The sequence below is a fragment of the Passer montanus genome, unplaced genomic scaffold (genome assembly GCF_014805655.1).
Source record: "Passer montanus isolate IOZ18808 unplaced genomic scaffold, ASM1480565v1 scaffold135, whole genome shotgun sequence".
Lineage (NCBI taxonomy): Eukaryota > Metazoa > Chordata > Aves > Passeriformes > Passeridae > Passer > Passer montanus.
In genome coordinates this window covers 425,798-445,176 of record NW_024360386.1, presented here as the reverse complement: position 1 = coordinate 445,176, position 19,379 = coordinate 425,798, and the positions used below count along the sequence as shown (strand labels likewise).

General features: G+C 38.8%; 1 protein-coding gene across 2 annotated transcripts in view; it reads right to left on the bottom strand.

The window, feature by feature from the left end:
* CHCHD3 (coiled-coil-helix-coiled-coil-helix domain containing 3) overlaps nucleotides 1–19,379 on the bottom strand; it is a 128,804-nt gene that overhangs the window by 82,744 nt on the left and 26,681 nt on the right. For both annotated transcript variants that reach the window (XM_039699484.1, XM_039699482.1), the window contains exon 4: nucleotides 9,673–9,817. In XM_039699484.1, the coding sequence (XP_039555418.1) occupies nucleotides 9,673–9,817 (145 nt within the window). The remainder of the gene's footprint in view (nucleotides 1–9,672; nucleotides 9,818–19,379) is intronic.

Here is a 19,379-nt window from a genome sequence, read left to right as displayed (position 1 = left end):
AAAGTCTATTTTTGCTCTCCGTTTGTAGTATTGTGAGATTCCTCAAACACCCAACTGTACACACAAACACCCTCAGCATCACAATTCCTGGCAGGAGGTTGAATTCCCAGCTCCAAAGTCCCCTGCACTTTGCAGGACTGAGTTCAATCAGACCCTCAGCCTTAGGAGGATTGGGCTATCAGGAGATTCGTTCTTGTTACTGAATTAAAAGGGTGTTTTAACATCCCCAATTTATTAAGCCTTACATTAAACTCTGCCTTTCTTTAAAAAACAAGGAAGCAGAGTAGTTTTTCCTCCAGGCAGAGCATGCTACAGCCCACCAGAGAACAGATTACAGAATGCTTGACAGGACTGAAAAATTTCCTAAAATTTGTATAAAACCTCCCAAAACCTACAGACTTCACCATGACATTCCACTTTTTTTCCTCATCCTCTCCCTGAAATATCCTTTTTAATTAATTTGTGTACACCTGCTTTAGCTATATTGGCACCTATTGCTACAACACTTGAGCACCTCAATATATTCCAGACAGCCAGTGATATGAAAAGATATTAAAAAGATATTAAAAAACCCTTAAAAACTTGAAATTACATCGAAAAAGGACTTCCCTCAGGCTCTTCTCCACGCTGAGCAAATCAAGTTAAGGCCTTGTAGAGAGAGAGAGATGGGGCTCCATTTTTACTTTGTTAGAGCGCAGTGCTGTAGAACTCACAGTGTGTGAGACTGTAACATGGCTAAGAACTGATAAACATCTGAGTTCCAACAAGAAATACCGTCTCACACATTTAATCCTAACCCTGGCAAAAAGAAGATAAAAACTCAACACCAAAAGACCTCAGCCACTCCTGAAAACAGCCCTGAAACAAACTGTCTGATGACTTCTATCTCTCCATCCCTCAAAACACCTAAATCTGGTAATTCAACCCAAAATTAGGACAACCAGAGCACTCTAAAGCGTGGCAGTCATATTTTCTGGAAAAATCCCTTCACCCAGTATTCTTCTCCTGGGAAGCTGAGAAGCCTCAGAGAAAAAGGAAAACAATTTTATCTCATTTGCTTCTCCTGTGTTTTGCTGCATTGGAATGTGTTTGGAGATTGTTTATCCAACAGGGGATTGTTTCATTGGTTTCATGTGAATTGTTTTGACTTAGTGTCAAGCTGTGTCAGGGCTGAGTCACGAGTTTTCATGAGTATCCTTCTAGCCTTCTGTAAGTATCCTTTCTGTGTTCTTTAGTACAGTTTAGTACAGCATTCTTTAGTATAATATAATATCATAAAATAATAAATTAACCTTCTAAGAACATGGAGTCAGATTCATCATTCCTCCCTTCGTCTGGGAACCCCTCAAACACAATACTAAAGTGAATATACCCCTACCCAAAAACCCAGCTTAATGTGAGAGCAAAGAAATATTGAATAAAAGTCAGAGGAAGAGAGGCCCAGGCCTCTCAGACTGTTTTGTGGCGTGGAGGAGCCGCGCCCGCGTGGCGCTTCGAGCGCGGTGTCAAACGAACACGTTTTAATCCTTCCCATGGATTTGTAGCGTGTCATGTACAAGGACAAGCCCTGACAAGGCTTTGATGTGGTTTTTGTTGTGTCACACAACTGGCAGGGTGCACACGCTCCAAAGGCCCACGAGTAATCAAAAGGAGCCTGGCTGGGAATATTTATAGCCAAAGAACTGGATTTAAAACGTTCTTCTCGTGCTTGCTCCAGGGCAGAAGGAAGACTTGTCCCTGAAAGAGGGAAGGTGTGTGGAAAAAGGGATTATTAGCCTTACTCTTTGCCCATGCATGACAAGGAATGATGATATTCATTTGGGGAGATAGCAGGGCAATTTTGTTAGCGTTCAATAAAAAGGGAGTAGCACGAACAAATTGGTTAATGAATGAGGGAGGAGAGAGCAGAGTATTATGCAGTGAATCTATAAAAATGAACTCAATTTGAATTCAACCCAAAGAACAAATTGATGGAGCAGCAGGCTTTGTAAAGCACTAGATCTTCATCTGAATGCCGAAATAACACAGTGATTAATTTTGCTTCAGTCAAATATCTTGGGGTTTGCTATATAAGAATTAAAAAATAACATGTTTTAAATGCTGCTTGACTATCAAAACACATTCACCATTCAAAAAGAAAGCTTAAAGAGAATAAATGCTCCTTCTCTGTACTTTGCTTCCCTTCAAAATTCTCATTTTACTGTGGTTTTCCTGTCTGTCAAACTTTGACACAGAGGAAAAAAAAAGCCATTAACTGTTACACAGAAAAATTATAAAAAATACATCTATAACATGTTGCCAAGTGAAATGCTGAAGGAAGGAGAAAATTATTTCTATTGTTCCACCGAAACAAATATTTTGAATGTCAGCATGGATGTTGTAAAGGGACAGAAGAGAGACCCAAGAAAAGGCAACTTGTGGTTTCCAGGCCCACCATGGCAATTTCAGAGAGGAAATAAAACATTTATTTACCAGTTTATGTGACAAATCATACTGGGATCCCAACTCCAGCACCACCCACAGGCTATTTAAAATTATATTTACTGTTTTCCTCTATCAAGGTGGAGGGAAAACTTATTAATTTTTCACTTTTTAATTCACTTATTAATTATTTTGTTTATTAATTTTAATCAAATGGGCCTTCACTTCTTGAAGGCCAGATAAGAAAATCACTCACGATTTGCAAATATGTGACAGGCACCCTTTTCTTATTTGGGAGAAAATTATCAACTTTATTTGCTTAGCAAGAGCTTCTTGCTCACACAGCAGTTTCACATCACTTGTTTAAGATCCCCTAAAAACCTACCCCAAAAACCTGAATTTCTATCCCAAACCTTTTAGTGCTGCAGTAGAAATGCCAAAAAAGAGGGAGAGGAAGAAGGAATGTGTGCCAGGAGAGACATAAACCAAAGGAGCAATATTCTGTTTATTCCAAGGAATAGGAGTGCAATCAGTGCAGTAGAATTGTGTATATTCCAAATATAAATGTCTTGCTCATTGTAGCCTACTTCCTTCTCCAAAAACCAACCAAACTTCTTTCCCCCAAAAGGAAACACACCAAAAAAGTCAGATCCCATCTTCAATATTCCAAAATACCTTCTTCCTCCTGTCTTCTATGACAGGAATGACACAATCCAGATTTGCCCATAGGAAAATGAGTTTTTGCTACAACAAAACTGCTACTTCCAAGCCATAAAAACATCACAAAAAATACCATGTCTGGAGGATAAGTAAGATTTTATGAGTGAAACTCCCCAAATCTCCACTTTCAACGAGGTTTCATGAAAAATTCCTACTTTCTAAATTATAAAACTGAGGAACAAGAGACAAAACAACTGTCACTAGATTTAATTTTGTACCATATGCTCCCCAGACCTTAAATCTCATGTTCAAATATGAGCCTTTAGCATTTTTACTGCCATAAATTGTGAATTACAGTCTCTGCTCTCGTGCTTACTTCTCCAAAAGCCCTCCCTGCACCAAGCAATCCTGTTTTGCCTCAGGCTGTGTAGTTTACCTCAAATTATTTCAGAATCATCTAAAAAGATTCATTTTTCTATTAAAATGATGAATGAGCTAAATGAGGTATGTAATAAATACTGCAGGTTTGTAAACAGACTCTTCTCCTGAGAACTAATGCCTTAACTCATTTAATTCTTCCCCCTGGTATTTCCTAGTGAAGTCATCCTTAAAATATGGTTTGTCCAGGCCTGGTTGGAAAGAGCAGGAAGGGTCAAGATTTAATCTGTTTATGGAAAATAGGAAACGTCCTCATGACAGAGTTAATGAATTGAGGACAGGAAAAATAAATGCACCCCAAGGGGAGGTCATTGCCCAGCACTGACTGGGACCAGTCACCCCAGGGTGATGGGGAAAACTCCAAACCAGTTCAGGCACAGAGGAGCAGAAAACTCCATTTTAATAACCTGTATTCAATTATGACAACAGGTCAGATTTCCTCCTCACATAACTCAACACGCTTCAGCTCTGATATGGCCAGGAATGTGTTTTGTCTATTGATTTCAGGGCTCAGACAAGTAAAAGAACTTCACATCTCAAATAGGATTTTGCTAGGGAAAAAAATCTCCAATAATCTGATTATCACAGCGACCTAAAGTGCAAAAAAAAAAAAAGAGCTTTTTAATATAAAGATACTTCTACCAAATTGATTTTTTTTTTGAGCGAGGAATTTTTGATAGAACTTCTTGTGCAGAAAGTAATTTACAAAACAATGAGATTCCTCAGCACTACCAGATTTCACTCTCAAACAGGTGCTTCAATGAAAGCCTGCAACAACACATGGACAAATAGATGTAATTGCATTAGTATGGATACAGACTTCTAATGATAGCAATAATCAAATTTTAATGTTCTGGTTACAGCACATGAACAGAACAATATTTCTGTGCCTCTTCAAAGGGAAATGGGACTTTAATGTCATTGGCAGCTCAATAAAACCATTTTCGAACATAAAGGCTTCTAATGACAACTCGTTTCAGTCCAGACAGTGGAGCAAATGTGTTCACAGTATACTCCAGGTCATTATCAGGAGATGGAAATACAACAGGTCCTCTGCACTTTGGATAACTATTGATTTTCTACTCCATATTCTCCTCATCTCACCCCGACTTTCGTAATGACTCAAGTGATGGAACATCAATAAACTATTTATGGCAAAGCCACCACAGTGAAAGCCACTCTACAAGACTGTGCCCAACTCAACCAGGCCCAACTTTTAGATTTGCAGCAAAAATCTCCAATAATAAATATGGCACAGAACAGATTTAAGTGATGAAATATAATTAAAGTATTCTTAGAGCCATCATAAGGACCTTCAGCTTCACCCTTTGTGCAGAGAACCACACCACCCTCAAAATTCTTTATGGCTGGGCTGGAATAAAAGATTTTATTTATTTTGAAGCCCTTTTTCAAGAGGAATGGGCAGAAAAAAACCATCATATCCACGCTCAGAGTGTGTGGAAAAAAGAAGTCTTTTTAACCAGCTGCAGCTCTTGACATCAAGCACAGGCTGCACTTTGTCCTTTGGTAAAATCACACTGAGATGCTTTGCAAATGTCACAATTCCAAAGTGAGTAAAGCTAAATAAAGGTACAAAACCACCTCGTTTGGTGGCAAGGCCAGTTCAAGCAGTTCTCATTTTGCCCCCCTGACAATTGCCCTCCACACAGACTCTGCAATTTCCTCAATGGAGCTGCTTTTGGAGTTGTTATAAAGCAGATTGGCTCCAGGATGGCTTTGTGAAGGATTTGCCTCAGCTCGTATCTGCACTGACATGACAGAAAAGGAGAACTGCAGAGAGGAAAATAAAGAAATTCTTCACCATCAAAGCACCCAACCCTGAAAACAGCCAGGAAACAGCCCTGAAGTCTGGGAAAAGGAGAGGGAAAAACAAAAAAGGATAATTTCAGAATGGGAAAGGGAGAGGGAAAAATAAAAAAGGATAATTTCAGAATTATAGAATGGTTTGGGTTGGAAGGGATCTGAAAAATCATCTCATTCCACCCCCTGCCATGGGCAGGGACACCTCCCACTGTCCCAGGCTGTTCCAAGTCCCATCCTTGGACACTTCAGGGATGGAGCAGCCACAGTTTCTCTGGGAAAACTCTGCCAGGGCCTCCCCACCCTCATTCTTCCCAGGTTCAGCTCATTCCAGGATCAAATATCCCCTTAGCAGAGACAAAGGAGAAGCCAGAAGAGATCCAAGACCTCCCCAGCACCTGGAGAGCAGCATTTTCCAAGACACAACCCCAGATCTGTGGGATAAGGAAATCCCAAATCTCTGGGATAAGGGAATCCCAAATCTGTGGGATAAGGGAATCTCAAATCTCTGGGATAAGGGAATCCAAAATCTGTGGGATAAGGGAATCCCAAATCTATGGGATAAGAAAATCCCAGATCTGTGGGGTAAGGAAATCCCAAATCTGTGGGATAAGGAAAGCCAGGCTGTGTCCAAAATACTCCCAGTCAGTGGCATTTCAAGGATTGCTCCAGGACTCGACAGCAGCTGCTTTAATTTCTGCTGAGTTAAGCACCAAGAGTTGATTAAATCCTCACACTGACCCCACAAGGGATTTCCAGGGTTTGGAAATGACACTCTGAACAATAATTTCTACTTTTGCTGGCACAAATGTCAGAATTAGTGCTTTGTAAGCTTTTGGATCACCCCAAAATGTGTTTTTGCAGGAGCTGACATCCCACCAGCCCCCCTGAACTGAGGGCACTCCCTGGGACATGTCACAGCACAAAAGTATTTCAGTTACTAACACCTAACTTCATCCTTTTTTTTCCTCATTTATATAAAAAGCTAATTCTAGTTTTTGGGATAACACTATAAATTTCTTCCTTCTGACATAATAAGCAGCAGCTGGTATTACAATTCTTCAAGAACTGGAAATGTGACTTCATTTTACAGGTATTTATTAAAACCTGAATTAGCCCCTTTACAAAGGAAAACTCAAATTCTTCCTTTCTCACCATGATTTCTTTTCCTTTGCACTATTTCAACAATTTAGCAGCAGCAAAGGAAATTATTTTGCTACTGACACTTCAGGAACACTTTTGTTTTTCTCCAAGAAGAGTCTGACAAATCAAATCTGGGCTCCATGAAATACAAACCTGCTGTAGCAGTTTACTAAAACACAGAATTTTTCACAGTACCTGGCAAAGGATACATAGAAATGCATTTCCCTGTGGTACAGATTTTGAATTACCAAAAAATACAGGTTTTAAATATCTAAAACAGAAAATAAATGCACAGGTTAGGGTAAGCAGTGAAGTCAAAGAAATAAAATCTGACCAATTAAAGGAAAATAAAGGAGCTGACTTATAGGAAGGTGAGAATTACTCAATATTTTCATTTTTAAGGAAACAAATAGACAAAACCTTCTTGCTAGTTTGCAATCTTAGAGTACACCCCTCAAAGAATGAACAGGCCATGGTACAAATGGAAAATCTGCAGTGGGACTTCATTTTACAGGTATTTATTAAAACCTGAATTAGCCCCTTTACAAAGGAAAACTCAAATTCTTCCTTTCTCACCATGATTTCTTTTCCTTTGCATTATTTGAACAATTTAGCAGCAGCAAAGGAAATTATTTTGCTACTGACACTTCAGGAACACTTTTGTTTTTTTCCAAGAAGAGTCTGACAAATCAAATCTGGGCTCCATGAAATACAAACCTGCTGTAGCAGTTTACTAAAACACAGAATTTTTCACAGTACCTGGCAAAGGATACATAGAAATGCATTTCCCTGTGGTACAGATTTTGAATTACCAAAAAATACAGGTTTTAAATATCTAAAACAGAAAATAAATGCACAGGTTAGGGTAAGCAGTGAAGCCAAAGAAATAAAATCTGACCAATTAAAGGAAAATAAAGGAGCTGACTTATAGGAAGGTGAGAATTACTCAATATTTTCATTTTTAAGGAAACAAATAGACAAAACCTTCTTGCTAGTTTGCAATCTTAGAGTACACCCCTCAAAGAAAGAACAAGCCACAGTGGAAATGGAAAATCTGCAGTGGGGGTAACAAACCTGCACCCAAGAACCACCAGATATTTCCAGATTTCCCAGATGGAACCAGGAAAATTGATCAAAACCAAGATGACACAACTGCTAACTTTGATATTCTAAATCAAGTGAAAATTAACCAGCAAAATAACAAAATAAAGCAGTTTCATATCCATAATAAGGAATTTCTCAAGCATTTGGCTGAGGAAAAATCCAGCTTGTGCTTCCCAAAATCACCACAACAGGGAGAAAGAGATGCAAACCCCCAGTAATTATGCAAATAATAGTCTCCATTATACATCTTCAGCTCCTCATTAGCTCCAGGCCACAAAACCCTTATCTCTCCCACACAACATTAAGAATCCAAGGATTTAAGGCTGTACCTTGGTCATAATTCCATTCCATTCTACTTTGTTCCCATGTTTTACAATGACAAAATATTAAAAATTTGTTTACAACACTGAAAGTATTCTTCAACAATAACATTACCAGAGAGATGCAAAAGAATCCAGAAATGGCTGGAAAAGATACCAGCACCGAGGTGGAATTGGTTTGGTTTTAAATTGGGATTTGGAAAAATAACATGAACATCAGGTTTTAAATCCCACAGCACAGACAAAGCTACTGCTTATTGAAGTGATTGATTACTAAGATACTAACCCATAAACCTTAAAAACTTTGGATTTTACTCCAGATTTAGAGAGCCCAACAAATATTTCTGTTGCTGCTGACATAAGTAATTCCCATTTATTTTCACAGCAGTGCTCACATTGAGTATTTTCAACTTTTTGCCTTGAAAATAATGATTTCTTTAGTATTCACCCTCAAGTATATTTATATTTTTAAAGCATATTCCCACCTCAGACAGTAATGATTATTGTTAGAAAGAAGAGTCAATAGAGACTCACTACAGCAAGCAAACACTCTATAGAGGAAGTTATAAATCTGTCAGACATTTGCAATGGACTGAACTGTATAATGTCAGTTTTCCGAGGAAAACAGCCAACCATATGTTCCAATTTCCTTGTCAGGAAGGTTTAATACATCAGCTCTAACGAGAGATGAATCTTTTAAACAGAATTTTTCACTGAGCTGGTTCAAAGTTGGAAACAAGCAGCAAAACCCCTTAAAAGAGTGATATTTAACCAAAATGAAATTACATGCTGCTACCTAGCCATGAAAAAAAAAAAAAAAGAGATCTGCTGTCCTCTTCTACCAATAGACCTGAGGAGAAAGGTGCTTGGAAAATCTGTGATTTCTGTAAATATTTCAGAGTAAGAGCCTTCAGGAGACTCTTCAAAATGCAGTTTATTGTATACAGGATGTTACAACATCCAGGGCCATGGGTGACAGAGGGACACCTACAGCTCCAGCTGTAGGCCAGCCTGAAGACCCCCCAGTTTTGCTTACTTTGAATTATATACTTTTCTTTTTGAGCATCTCATACATAAGAACCAATCTACACCTTTACTATTACCTACAGCCTATCATAACTACTGTCATTACCATATTGTGGTCAATGCTAGCCAATCACATGAGTTAGTATAATACAGTTTAAGCTTAAAGTTCTTTTTCAGTTTTCTTGCAGTGAAAAATTCTTAAAATTCCTCTTTGTAATCTTGGAGTGCACCCTTCAAAGAATGAACAAGGTACAGTGGAAATGGAAAATACCTGTTAGGTAGATAACAAACCTGCACCCAAGAGCCACCAGATATTTCCAAATTTCCCAGATGGAACCAGGAAGACTGAGCAAAACCAAGATGATACAACTGCTAACTTTGATATTCTGAAGGAAGCGAAAATTAACCAGCCAGATAACTAAACTTCTTTCTACTTGCCACATCAACATGTTTTGTTTGCCTGTGGTATCTTTCTGCTTGGTAAAAACATCTTTTTGTTTGTGGTCAGCTTATCCTTTGCTCTAAGTCATAAAACCTCTTTCTAACTCCACATAACCTTTGCTTTCTTGCCCAGCACGACTGGCCCAGCAAACTCAATTCACACATCTATTCTTCTCTATCAAAACTTGCTTCCACCTCTATTCCACTCTCAAATTCTACATTCAGAGACCTGCCAGGCACACATAACCATGAGACCTCCCTGCCCAGCTTCCACCCTTCCCCACGCGTGGGGACTCACAAAGCGCTGAGCCTTCTGCCGCTCCTCCTCCGTGGCCGCTCTCTCGCGAAGGATGGCTCGAGTCAGGTGCTCGTTTGAGGAGATCCTCTCCCGCTCCAGGAGCTTGCCAAACTCATCCCGAACGTACATTTGTTCTTGTTTCAGCCTACAGGGGGTGCAGGGAGATTCAGGATGAGAGAAAATTCAAAATCTACTTGCCAAGTGTAGTTTCAAAGTAAAGAAGTCGCTTTAAAAGCTGTCACAAAAATGCTTTTTACTCTTGGCTTCTTAAGACACTTAAATACAAATATTCACTAAAATAATCCAGAAGTTTATTTCTAATTGAAGTATCAAAATCTGAATACACAAAAGTTGCAAGTTTTGACATCATTATTCATTAAATCATATAAATTAAAACTGATTCAATTAAACACATTTTGAAGTAAGATGCAGAGAACTCTGTTGGTTATTCTGGTTTTATGGAACCATTTTTCTGGGAAAATCCTCTTCCCTGCAGCCAGCAGGCACTCAATTTCCACCTAAAAGCTTTCCTGCACTGGGAAAGTGCTTTCCTCCCTCTAAACACACCATAAACCCAAGGATTTCATCCATTTCCCAAGCCCCACGAAGATCGAAGAACCATCATCAACCTTTCCCAGCGATCTGAGAGGAGCAGAGAAAATAGTTATTGAACTTGTTGCAACAGAGTTAATAAAGGGAACTTGAGGCGCAGAAAATTCTCAATATTTCTATGTCACAAGCCATAAATAGATTTGAAACCTTCAATGGAGTACTTGAGACAAGCACACCGTGTCTCATTTTCATGGCAACACTCAGTGAATAAAACTCGTGTGTTGTGGCACTGAGCACGGAACTCAGAGCAGTAATGGAGCCATGAAACACTGGGTTTCAAATAGATTTTTTTTTTTTCCTGAAAGAGTGATGGAGAGGAAGCTTCAATATTCTCAGTGCATTTATCTGTTGTCAGGGGAGCTCTGGAGAACAAATCCTAATGAGTCGGGTCACTTTGTAAAAGGTACCAGCATTAGAGTACATTAGATTCTTCCCCAGGGAATACATTTAAGTGAGGTAGGGAAGAAAAAAGACAATTACAAGATGTATTACTTCAGTGCTCCAAACCCTCTGAAAAGCAGCAACCAACTGGGAATCTTTATAAAAGTTTATTAAGCTGCATCTTCAATTACTCCAGCTTAAAAAAAAAAATAAAAAAGTCAGATTATGCAGACATGGACCAAATTCCATTAAGTGATTTCCCAAGGTCCTCCAAATTACTCCAGCAGGATTGATATAACAAATCCTTCATACAATCATAACAATCCTTCATACAGCACAGTCAAAACATGCTGGTTGTCTTTTGGATTGGAGAAATCATGTTTTGCCTAAAAAGGGAAAAAAGTGTCAAAATAGTACTCTCAGCACCTTTTTCTGGTGAGCAACAAAGAGCATTTAATGCTTCCCAAGACTGAAGGAAGATCCTTCCTCATCCTTCTTGGATTTGACCTCCTGAAAGAGGTTTTCCATTAAAAATGTCTCTTCTTTATGCTGCTGTACATAGCAAAGTAATTAAAAGATATGAAATATACTTTACGTATAAAATGGCTGAAAAATCCAGCCAAAAGTTTCCACATTATAAACTACGAAAAATTAAAAATAAAAAAACAACAGAAAACCCTCATGAACAAAAAACACCAAAAAATGCCAATATAAAGCAACCCCCACAACACTCAGATATTTACATTTAATTTGTCTTTACATCAAATTAGACCTTCTTTCTAATCTCTCATTTAAATCTAGATCAAGACACTCAGTCACCTCAGTCAAAGAAAATGCATTTTACTGTTTGGTTTTTTCCTCCCTTTCTCTTTCTTTGCAGGGTATTCTACCATAAAAGAAAACGACAGTATTTCATTCTCAAATTTTATAGAATTTAGGCCAAAAAGGAACTTTTTTACATCCAAGACTGCTCCTGGCAGCACCTTCAAGCAAATATTTCAACTCTTTTTCATCAACTCTCACCCTCATTTGTGTGACCAGCATAACACAACACAACGAGTTAAATTCCTCAAAAAACTTTTATTTAGGGCAGTTTTTACTCCCAAAACAATATTCCTAAAGCGCCATCTCAACTGATTGAAATTCAGCAGAGTTTTTAACAAAATAAGCGGGATTTTGAAGTCATTTTCATTTATTTGAGTTCCATAATTGGTTGGCTTGTAGGAGCTTAATGAAACAAACACTCTGCAGATCCCGCTGATGGCAAACATTCGCCTGCATCAACCTCCAGTAGGGTTTTTTCCTTGGCATTACAAATTCATTTTCCTGGCATTCAGCATGTACCAAATAAAGGCAAACATCAGCTGGATCTACAGTAATAAATTATATTATTACCTATAAATTATATTAGCCAGGCAGAAGTAAAAAAAAAAATAGAAAAAAAAATGTATGTGTATGTATCTATATATATTAACTTGTCATTACTCCAGGAATTCCACAGGAATTTTTCAAGTGACATTTTTAATTACAGCAGAAATAAAGGCTGAAGTTAATGGTTCTTGTGTTTGAGCACAGAACTCCAGACAACAGAGAGCGTTCCACTGATCATTTATACAGAAAGGATGTTCCAAAAGCTGCTGAAGCAGCAGAAAAGGCTGCTGGCTATACATTTTCCCCACACAATTGATATCTTTTTGAATAAAATCCTTCTAAATAATTATGAACTACTGCTTTAAGAAGTGTGGAGTGGCTGATTTAATGAAGTGTGGCATGCAAGGCAATCACTTCTCATGGTGCTATTGGAAAACACACATCAAGCATTAAGAAGCAGCTCCAGTTAAAGTCTGCGTTAACGCTTCGCAATATTTCATTTCTCAACTGCTTTATAGCACACAACTAACACAAAAAAAGCAACAATTCCTGCCTTTCCCCAGCACTGTCGTTGAGAACTTCAACGCTCTTAACTTTATGCTATGAAGAAAATTTATATATCTGTATTTTTTTGTAAGAGGATGGGTAAATCCTGATAAACCAATCACCCAGGATTTAGGGATCTCAGAAGATTTATTGCTGTCAGAGGGGCATGACAAGAATTTGAGTATTTTTGTTATCACATTGTCATATTCAGGCTCCACTGTAAGACAAATTTTGGACTGTTTTAGTCCTGAAGTCACTTTAATCAAAATAATGTTTGCAGTACGTTGCACCCCTAAATCAGATTTGGCTCACGATGAACACAAAAGCCACATCATCACCTCAAGGAGCAAGCACACAACAACAAGCAGAAAGAATTCTGGAATACACTCCCAGACATAAAAAGTATATAGATATTAAAAATATAAATATATTTAAATTAGAAATAAAGAAAAAGCCAGTTTTTGTTAATTTTGATTTTCTGAGATGTGGGCAGGAGGTACAGAAATCAAATCCATGCGATCAAACCACCCATTCCAACCTCCCCTCCAGCAGAGCTTCAGACCAAAGGGGAAATACTTCACCAAAATAACATTCCTGCATTGTGTCTTTTTATTCCTCTCTTTTCTTTCTAGAAGAACAGGGAATGTGGGATTTTAGTGGCATTTGTTATTGTACTGGTCTTGAACTATGAATGTCCTACATGCAAGATTAAGCACAAGAGAATTTACCTGTGAATTTATAAAACATTTCAGTGCATGATCCAAAACAGACTGAAACACTTAGCCCACATCTTTTAAAATCAAGCAATAACAACATAATAACACAAAGCAAAACAAGAGGAAAAATAATTTCTCAATTAAGTCATGACTTAAAATTAATAACTGACAACCACCATATCAAGTCCAACAGGATAAGAGAAGCCAAATATAGAACTGGCTCCATTTTCCAATTAGAAATTAGAATTTAAAACACAGAAATCGAAATTTAAGACCCAAACAAGAAATCATCTCTGAGAGCCAAGGAGTTTTCTGTATCACAAGAAAAACAAAAAAATACTCTAAAAAAAAATACTGATAAAACTTTGCTGCATTCCAAGTAGTTTCCATTCTTTTCACATCTAGTTTTTAATTAAGTTCAAGAAAAGCAAATTGTTAATTTTGCCATGTGGATTTATGGCCCAGGACTCTCCTCATGCCCAGCACGACCCCTGTTATCCACAATAACAAGATGAGTAATTTAATTCTAAATCCACAAGAACTCCCTCTTTTGTTTACTTCAAAATATCCATTTCTGTTGTTCTTGAAAAACACCTGCAGATGTTAATTAAGGAAAAAGCACCTTTTAATTCAGAGACAACAGCAACACACTGAGAAAAGCTGAAAAATATTAGTTTTGTGCTTTGATGGCCACTTCACAGTTTATTCTCCATTAATCAAGAATCCACAGAAATCCAAAACTGGCAAACAATACTCTTAGAGAAACACAGTGATTTGTCATTTCCAGCCCTTATTTTCAGATATTGGAAATTTATTACACTATCAAAGCCTAAGCATTTCCTTTTTGCTATTTTTTCAGGGCAGTGATTACTTGCCAGTTGTTTTATCTTTATTACAGTCTCCAAGCTACACAATCTGATGGATCTGTGACGTTCCACCATAAACTCACTCAAGCCTAAAGCATGAACCGTGTCATTTGTCATTACCAAGCAAGCAAAAATCAAAATACTCCCCAAAGTTCCAAAGTCCACTGGCAGAAAAATCATCCTGTCCCCTATGAATCAGGGAAAAATTTAATGAAGTATCATTGAATATGGAACCCAAAGACTCACTCCAACTGGAGATGATGCAACATGAAGAGGATTCATGAGGATTTCTGCTTTCTTGGACCTCAACAAGCTCCTTAATTCCTCCTGACGGACTCGCAGAAGATCCCAAAATGTTTTGAGCAATGTGTTTAGGGCATGCTGCAATATTAATGAGTGAATGATGTCTGCGAGCGCTGAGTTTCAATATTTCATGAGCGGAACGCGGGATGTGCCACGGAAAGCCGCGGCTGGAAACCGGCGGAGCTGACGAGGGATTTGAAAGGATGTGAGAGACGTCAGGAAAACACTGAGCTGAGCTCTGAGAGGTGTGAAATGGAGATTTCTCTGACTCCATCTCACCTGTCTGCAAAGTTGGGGAAATTACCTCAAGTTCATCTGATTTTACAAACACCTAACAAAGGACAGAGATAGGGAAATAAATTATCTGAAAGGTCAAGGCACAGAAAACACAAAAAAAGTTCTTCAGAACTGAAGTTTCCACCACTGTTCACTCATTAAAAACATTATTCTCCACTCACATTAGTCTTTGCACAGCACAAGTGACAGGAGCTGTTCCTAACATTAGTAGCAACCACATTCTTAACAACTGTTCTAAAATTTCGCTTTTAAACCTTTCAAATCATGCAAATATTAACAGAAAACATCACTTTGCTGCACCTGAAAGCCGTGGTGTCAAAAGAACATTTTGCCTTCAAATTTTTGGTGCTCCTTATTGATCAGTCTGGAGAAAAGGAGGCTCGGGGGGGACCTTGTGGCTCTGCACAAGTCCCTGACAGGAGGGGACAGCCAGGGAGGATTTGGGATCTAACCCCAGGGAACAGGGACAGGAAGAGAGGGAACAGCCTCAAGCTGTGCCAGAGGAGGTTCAGCTTGGATACTGGGAAAAGTTCTTCATGGAAAGGTTGTCCAGCCTGGCAAATCTGCCCAGGGAGTGCTGGAGGCCCCATCCCTGGAGGGATTTAAACAACTTGAAGATGTGGCACTTGGGGACGTGGTTTTGTGGTGGCTTGGCAGTGCTGGATTAATGCTTGGACTCTTATCTTAAAAGAATTTCCAACCTCAAAGATTCCATGATTTCAAGATTCCAAATCCAAACCCAAAATGCTGAAGCTTTACAATCATGGGAATATATGAACTCAAAAAGGATCACGCAGCTCATCAAACCCAGATTTATCATCATTTCATGAGGCCTTAGTGCAAAACCAGTCAAACGTGATGACAGCGACCCAAACTGGCCCCACTTTACCCACCAGACCCAGCACCATTAAAACCCTCTGCCAAATCCATCACAAGTGACCAAGAGCTCTCATGACTGCAGCACAGGCAGAAGAGGGAAGGGATCACACTTCTGAGCAGTTATGCTTGAACTTCACATTATTAAATTTAATGAGAACTCCATCGCTTTATTCCACATCCACTTCTTCCTCAGGGTGACTGCTCCTCCTTAACATTTGCTATACATGAATATAAATTAGCCCTCGATTCATTAAACACGGGATTGAGAACAGTGAAGTGATTCCAGCACTGATCCCTGAGCTGGCACTGACCTTTTCCCATCCCAGTAACTCCTTCCTCATCTTTGGTCCCTGTCACACAACTCCCACTCGAGTTTGGGATGTGTTCCACAGCAGAGACAAGGTGGGCAAGGGATCAGGGGATTCTGATCTTTATTTAGGCTGAACTCCTGGAGTTCTGTGTCCAGCTCTGGGACCCTCAACAGCAGCAGCACCTGGAGCTGGTGGTGCAAATCTGGAGGAACCCATGGATCTGCTCCAGGGCTGGAGCCCCTCTGCTCTGGAGCCAGCCTGGGAGAGCTGGGAATGTTCCCCTGGAGAGGAGAAGGCTCCAGGGAGAGCTTCCAGCACATTCCAGAGCATGAAGAGGCTCCAGAAGAGCTGCAGAGGGACTGGGGACAAGGCCTGCAGGGACAGGAGCCAGGGAATGGCTGCCAGTGCCAGAGGGCAGCCATGGATGGGATCTTGGCCATGAGGAATTGCTGGCTGGGCTGGAATTGCCAGAGCAGCTGGGGCTGCCCCTGCATCCCTGCAGTGCCCAAGGCCAGGTTGGGCTTGGGGCAACCTGAGATAGTGGAAGGTGTCCCTGTCCCTATGGAATGAGATGATCTTGAAGGTCCCTCCCAACCCAAACCATCCCATGATTCTATGATCCCACGATGTCCGTTCTCAAACTCAAGCAAACACTGAAAATATAATTTTAAGAGTATTTTCCACCTCGTCCCACGTAACCATCACTGCCTCAGTCACCCTATTTCAAACACCAGACTTGTCACATCACCCAAATACTCAGTCCAAGCCACACCACTCAGCAGGACACCCTCATTATCCCTCTCCCTTTCCCAGCTGCCTTCCAACCCCAGCCTAACATCTGTCAAAGGAAAAATCCCTGCTAATGGCCACGTGATTTTATGTGCCACTCCTTGATCAGAAGATCCAAGACACTCGTTTCAAATCTCAGTTATCTACTCAACTTACTCCAATTAATTCAATTCATCAACAGCACTTCCATGGACAGCTTGTGAACACTCAGAGCAGCAAGGACAGTGACTCTTGTCAGTGGCTGAGTTTTCTTGGAGATTCCTGAGTTGTGGGAGTGTTTTTGGGGCAGTGTTTGGTGTTGGAAGGAGGGGGGGTGAGTAGAAAGGGGGGCAGGTTGTTTGAGGGGATCTTTAATTACACTTCATAAAGCCACTGCTTTTAAAATATGTGCATTTAGATCAGTATTATATAGAGACAAAATAGATGAGCAAATTCCCACTTTTATGCCAGAGGGACACGGAGAACCTGAGTTAGAATTGTAAAACTGCTTTACATAATTTGTGTATGTTTAGCTAGCCACATAACTCCACTTGAAATTACTTTCCAACTTAATATCCTTCCCCTTGGGATCTGCAATAGCAGTCCTGGAATTATGACAACATTAATTATCCATTAAAATGAAGTGACAGAAAAAAAAAATTATTGGTATCATTATTATTATTATTATTACTATTTTTAAGTGTTTCTCTCATTCATTTGCTGCTTTTCAAAATGAAAGAGCTCAGCAGTTTGAAAGCAAAGGTTTGTTTAAAATAGCCAGGGGGGGAATAGTTTTCTTCTTTCTTACCTGAATCTGAAACTATGAAGCAGGATTATTTTTGTGGCTGCTCTCTCACTAGCTCCAAGTCATTTTGCCATCTCTCCTAGAAATAAACTGATCAAGATGAAGCTCGGTATCCAAGTTGTCAGCTGAGATGGCAGGTTTTAAAATCCATGTGAAAAATAAGCCCTTGAAAATTGGGGTTTATAAAGGCAGGAGTGAATTATAGCTCTGCTTTCTCCAATTTCCACCTCCCATCTCCAAGATTCATCTCTCCATATCCCGAGAGCCAGACATAATGGTATTAATGGAGAATCAGAGCAGGAAACCTTGGAGAGTAACTCTGCCACTGCCAGACACCTTTTTTCTTCTGAAAACAATACCTTTTTTCACTGAAAACAATAAAACTTGAACAGGCTTCTAAGGCAGTTTGATACTTCCCAACTTCATAAACATTTTTATGCTTCTTTGGCATTTTGCAGGTAAAAATCACACACTAAAATTCCCTGCTTTGAAGAGCTGGCTGCCCAAAAAGGCACCTGTTGGAACCCTGACTGCTGAAAATTTTAGATTTTCTATACTGACAGACAATGACCCCCAAGAGAACACTGCATTTAACATAAAGCTGTAAAAAACGAAAATTTTAGATTTTCTATACTGACAGACAATGACCCCCAAGAGAACACTGCATTTAACCTAAAGCTGTAAAAAAGCTTGAAAAATTGAATGATGAAACTAAAATTATGAGTGTATAGTTTAAATAAAAGTGTGTAGTATCACCCAATAAAAAACATAGAGCTTAAAGTTTTAGAATATAATAATATATATAAGATAGAAGTTTTAAAACACAAACTAGTCCTTCTTCTTTACCTTCTTCACGTTCTTCTTCATGAGTTGAAATCACATTGTATAATGAAATAAAAACTCCACATTAAAAGACACAAGTAGGGCTCGGAAGGAAAAGCAGGAGCAACTCAAGGTGGGATGTGAGGCCAAAATCTCCACAGCCCTGAGGCTGAAGGGGCCCTTGACACTCCAAGGTGGGGTTTTTTTTAAGTTTTAAAGTTATTATTATAGTTAGGCTCCTTCTAACTATATTATTATTATTACTATTACTACTATTATTATTATTATTGTTGTTGTTATAATCATCATCATTATCGTTATCATTATCATTATTAGAATAATATAAGAATATACAATATATAATGATATAACACAAAAGTATTCTACAATACTATTATTAATTAATAATAATAATTAATATTATTATCCTCACACGAGTCATTAAATATTGGATTTTCCAGACTCTTTTCCCACTTAATCCTCACAATACCAACAGGTCCCTGTAGCAGAAGAGTTGAAATCACATTGTATAATGAAATAAAAACTCCACATTAAAAGACACAAGTAGGGCTCGGAAGGAAAAGCAGGAGCAACTCAAGGTGGGATGTGAGGCCAAAATCTCCACAGCCCTGAGGCTGAAGGGGCCCTTGACACTCCAAGGTGGGGTTTTTTTTAAGTTTTAAAGTTATTATTATAGTTAGGTTCCTTCTAACTATATTATTATTATTACTATTACTATTATTATTATTATTGTTGTTGTTATTATCATCATCATTATCGTTATCATTATGATTATTAGAATAATATAAGAATATACAATATATAATGATATAACACAAAAGTATTCTACAATACTATTATTAATTAATAATAATAATTAATGTTATTATCCTCACACGAGTCATTAAATATTGGATTTTCCAGACTCTTTTCCCACTTAATCCTAACAATACCAACAGGTCCCTGTGGCAGAAGGCAAAATAACAACTATTTCCTGAAATAAAGCTTTTAGTTCCCCCTGAGGACAATC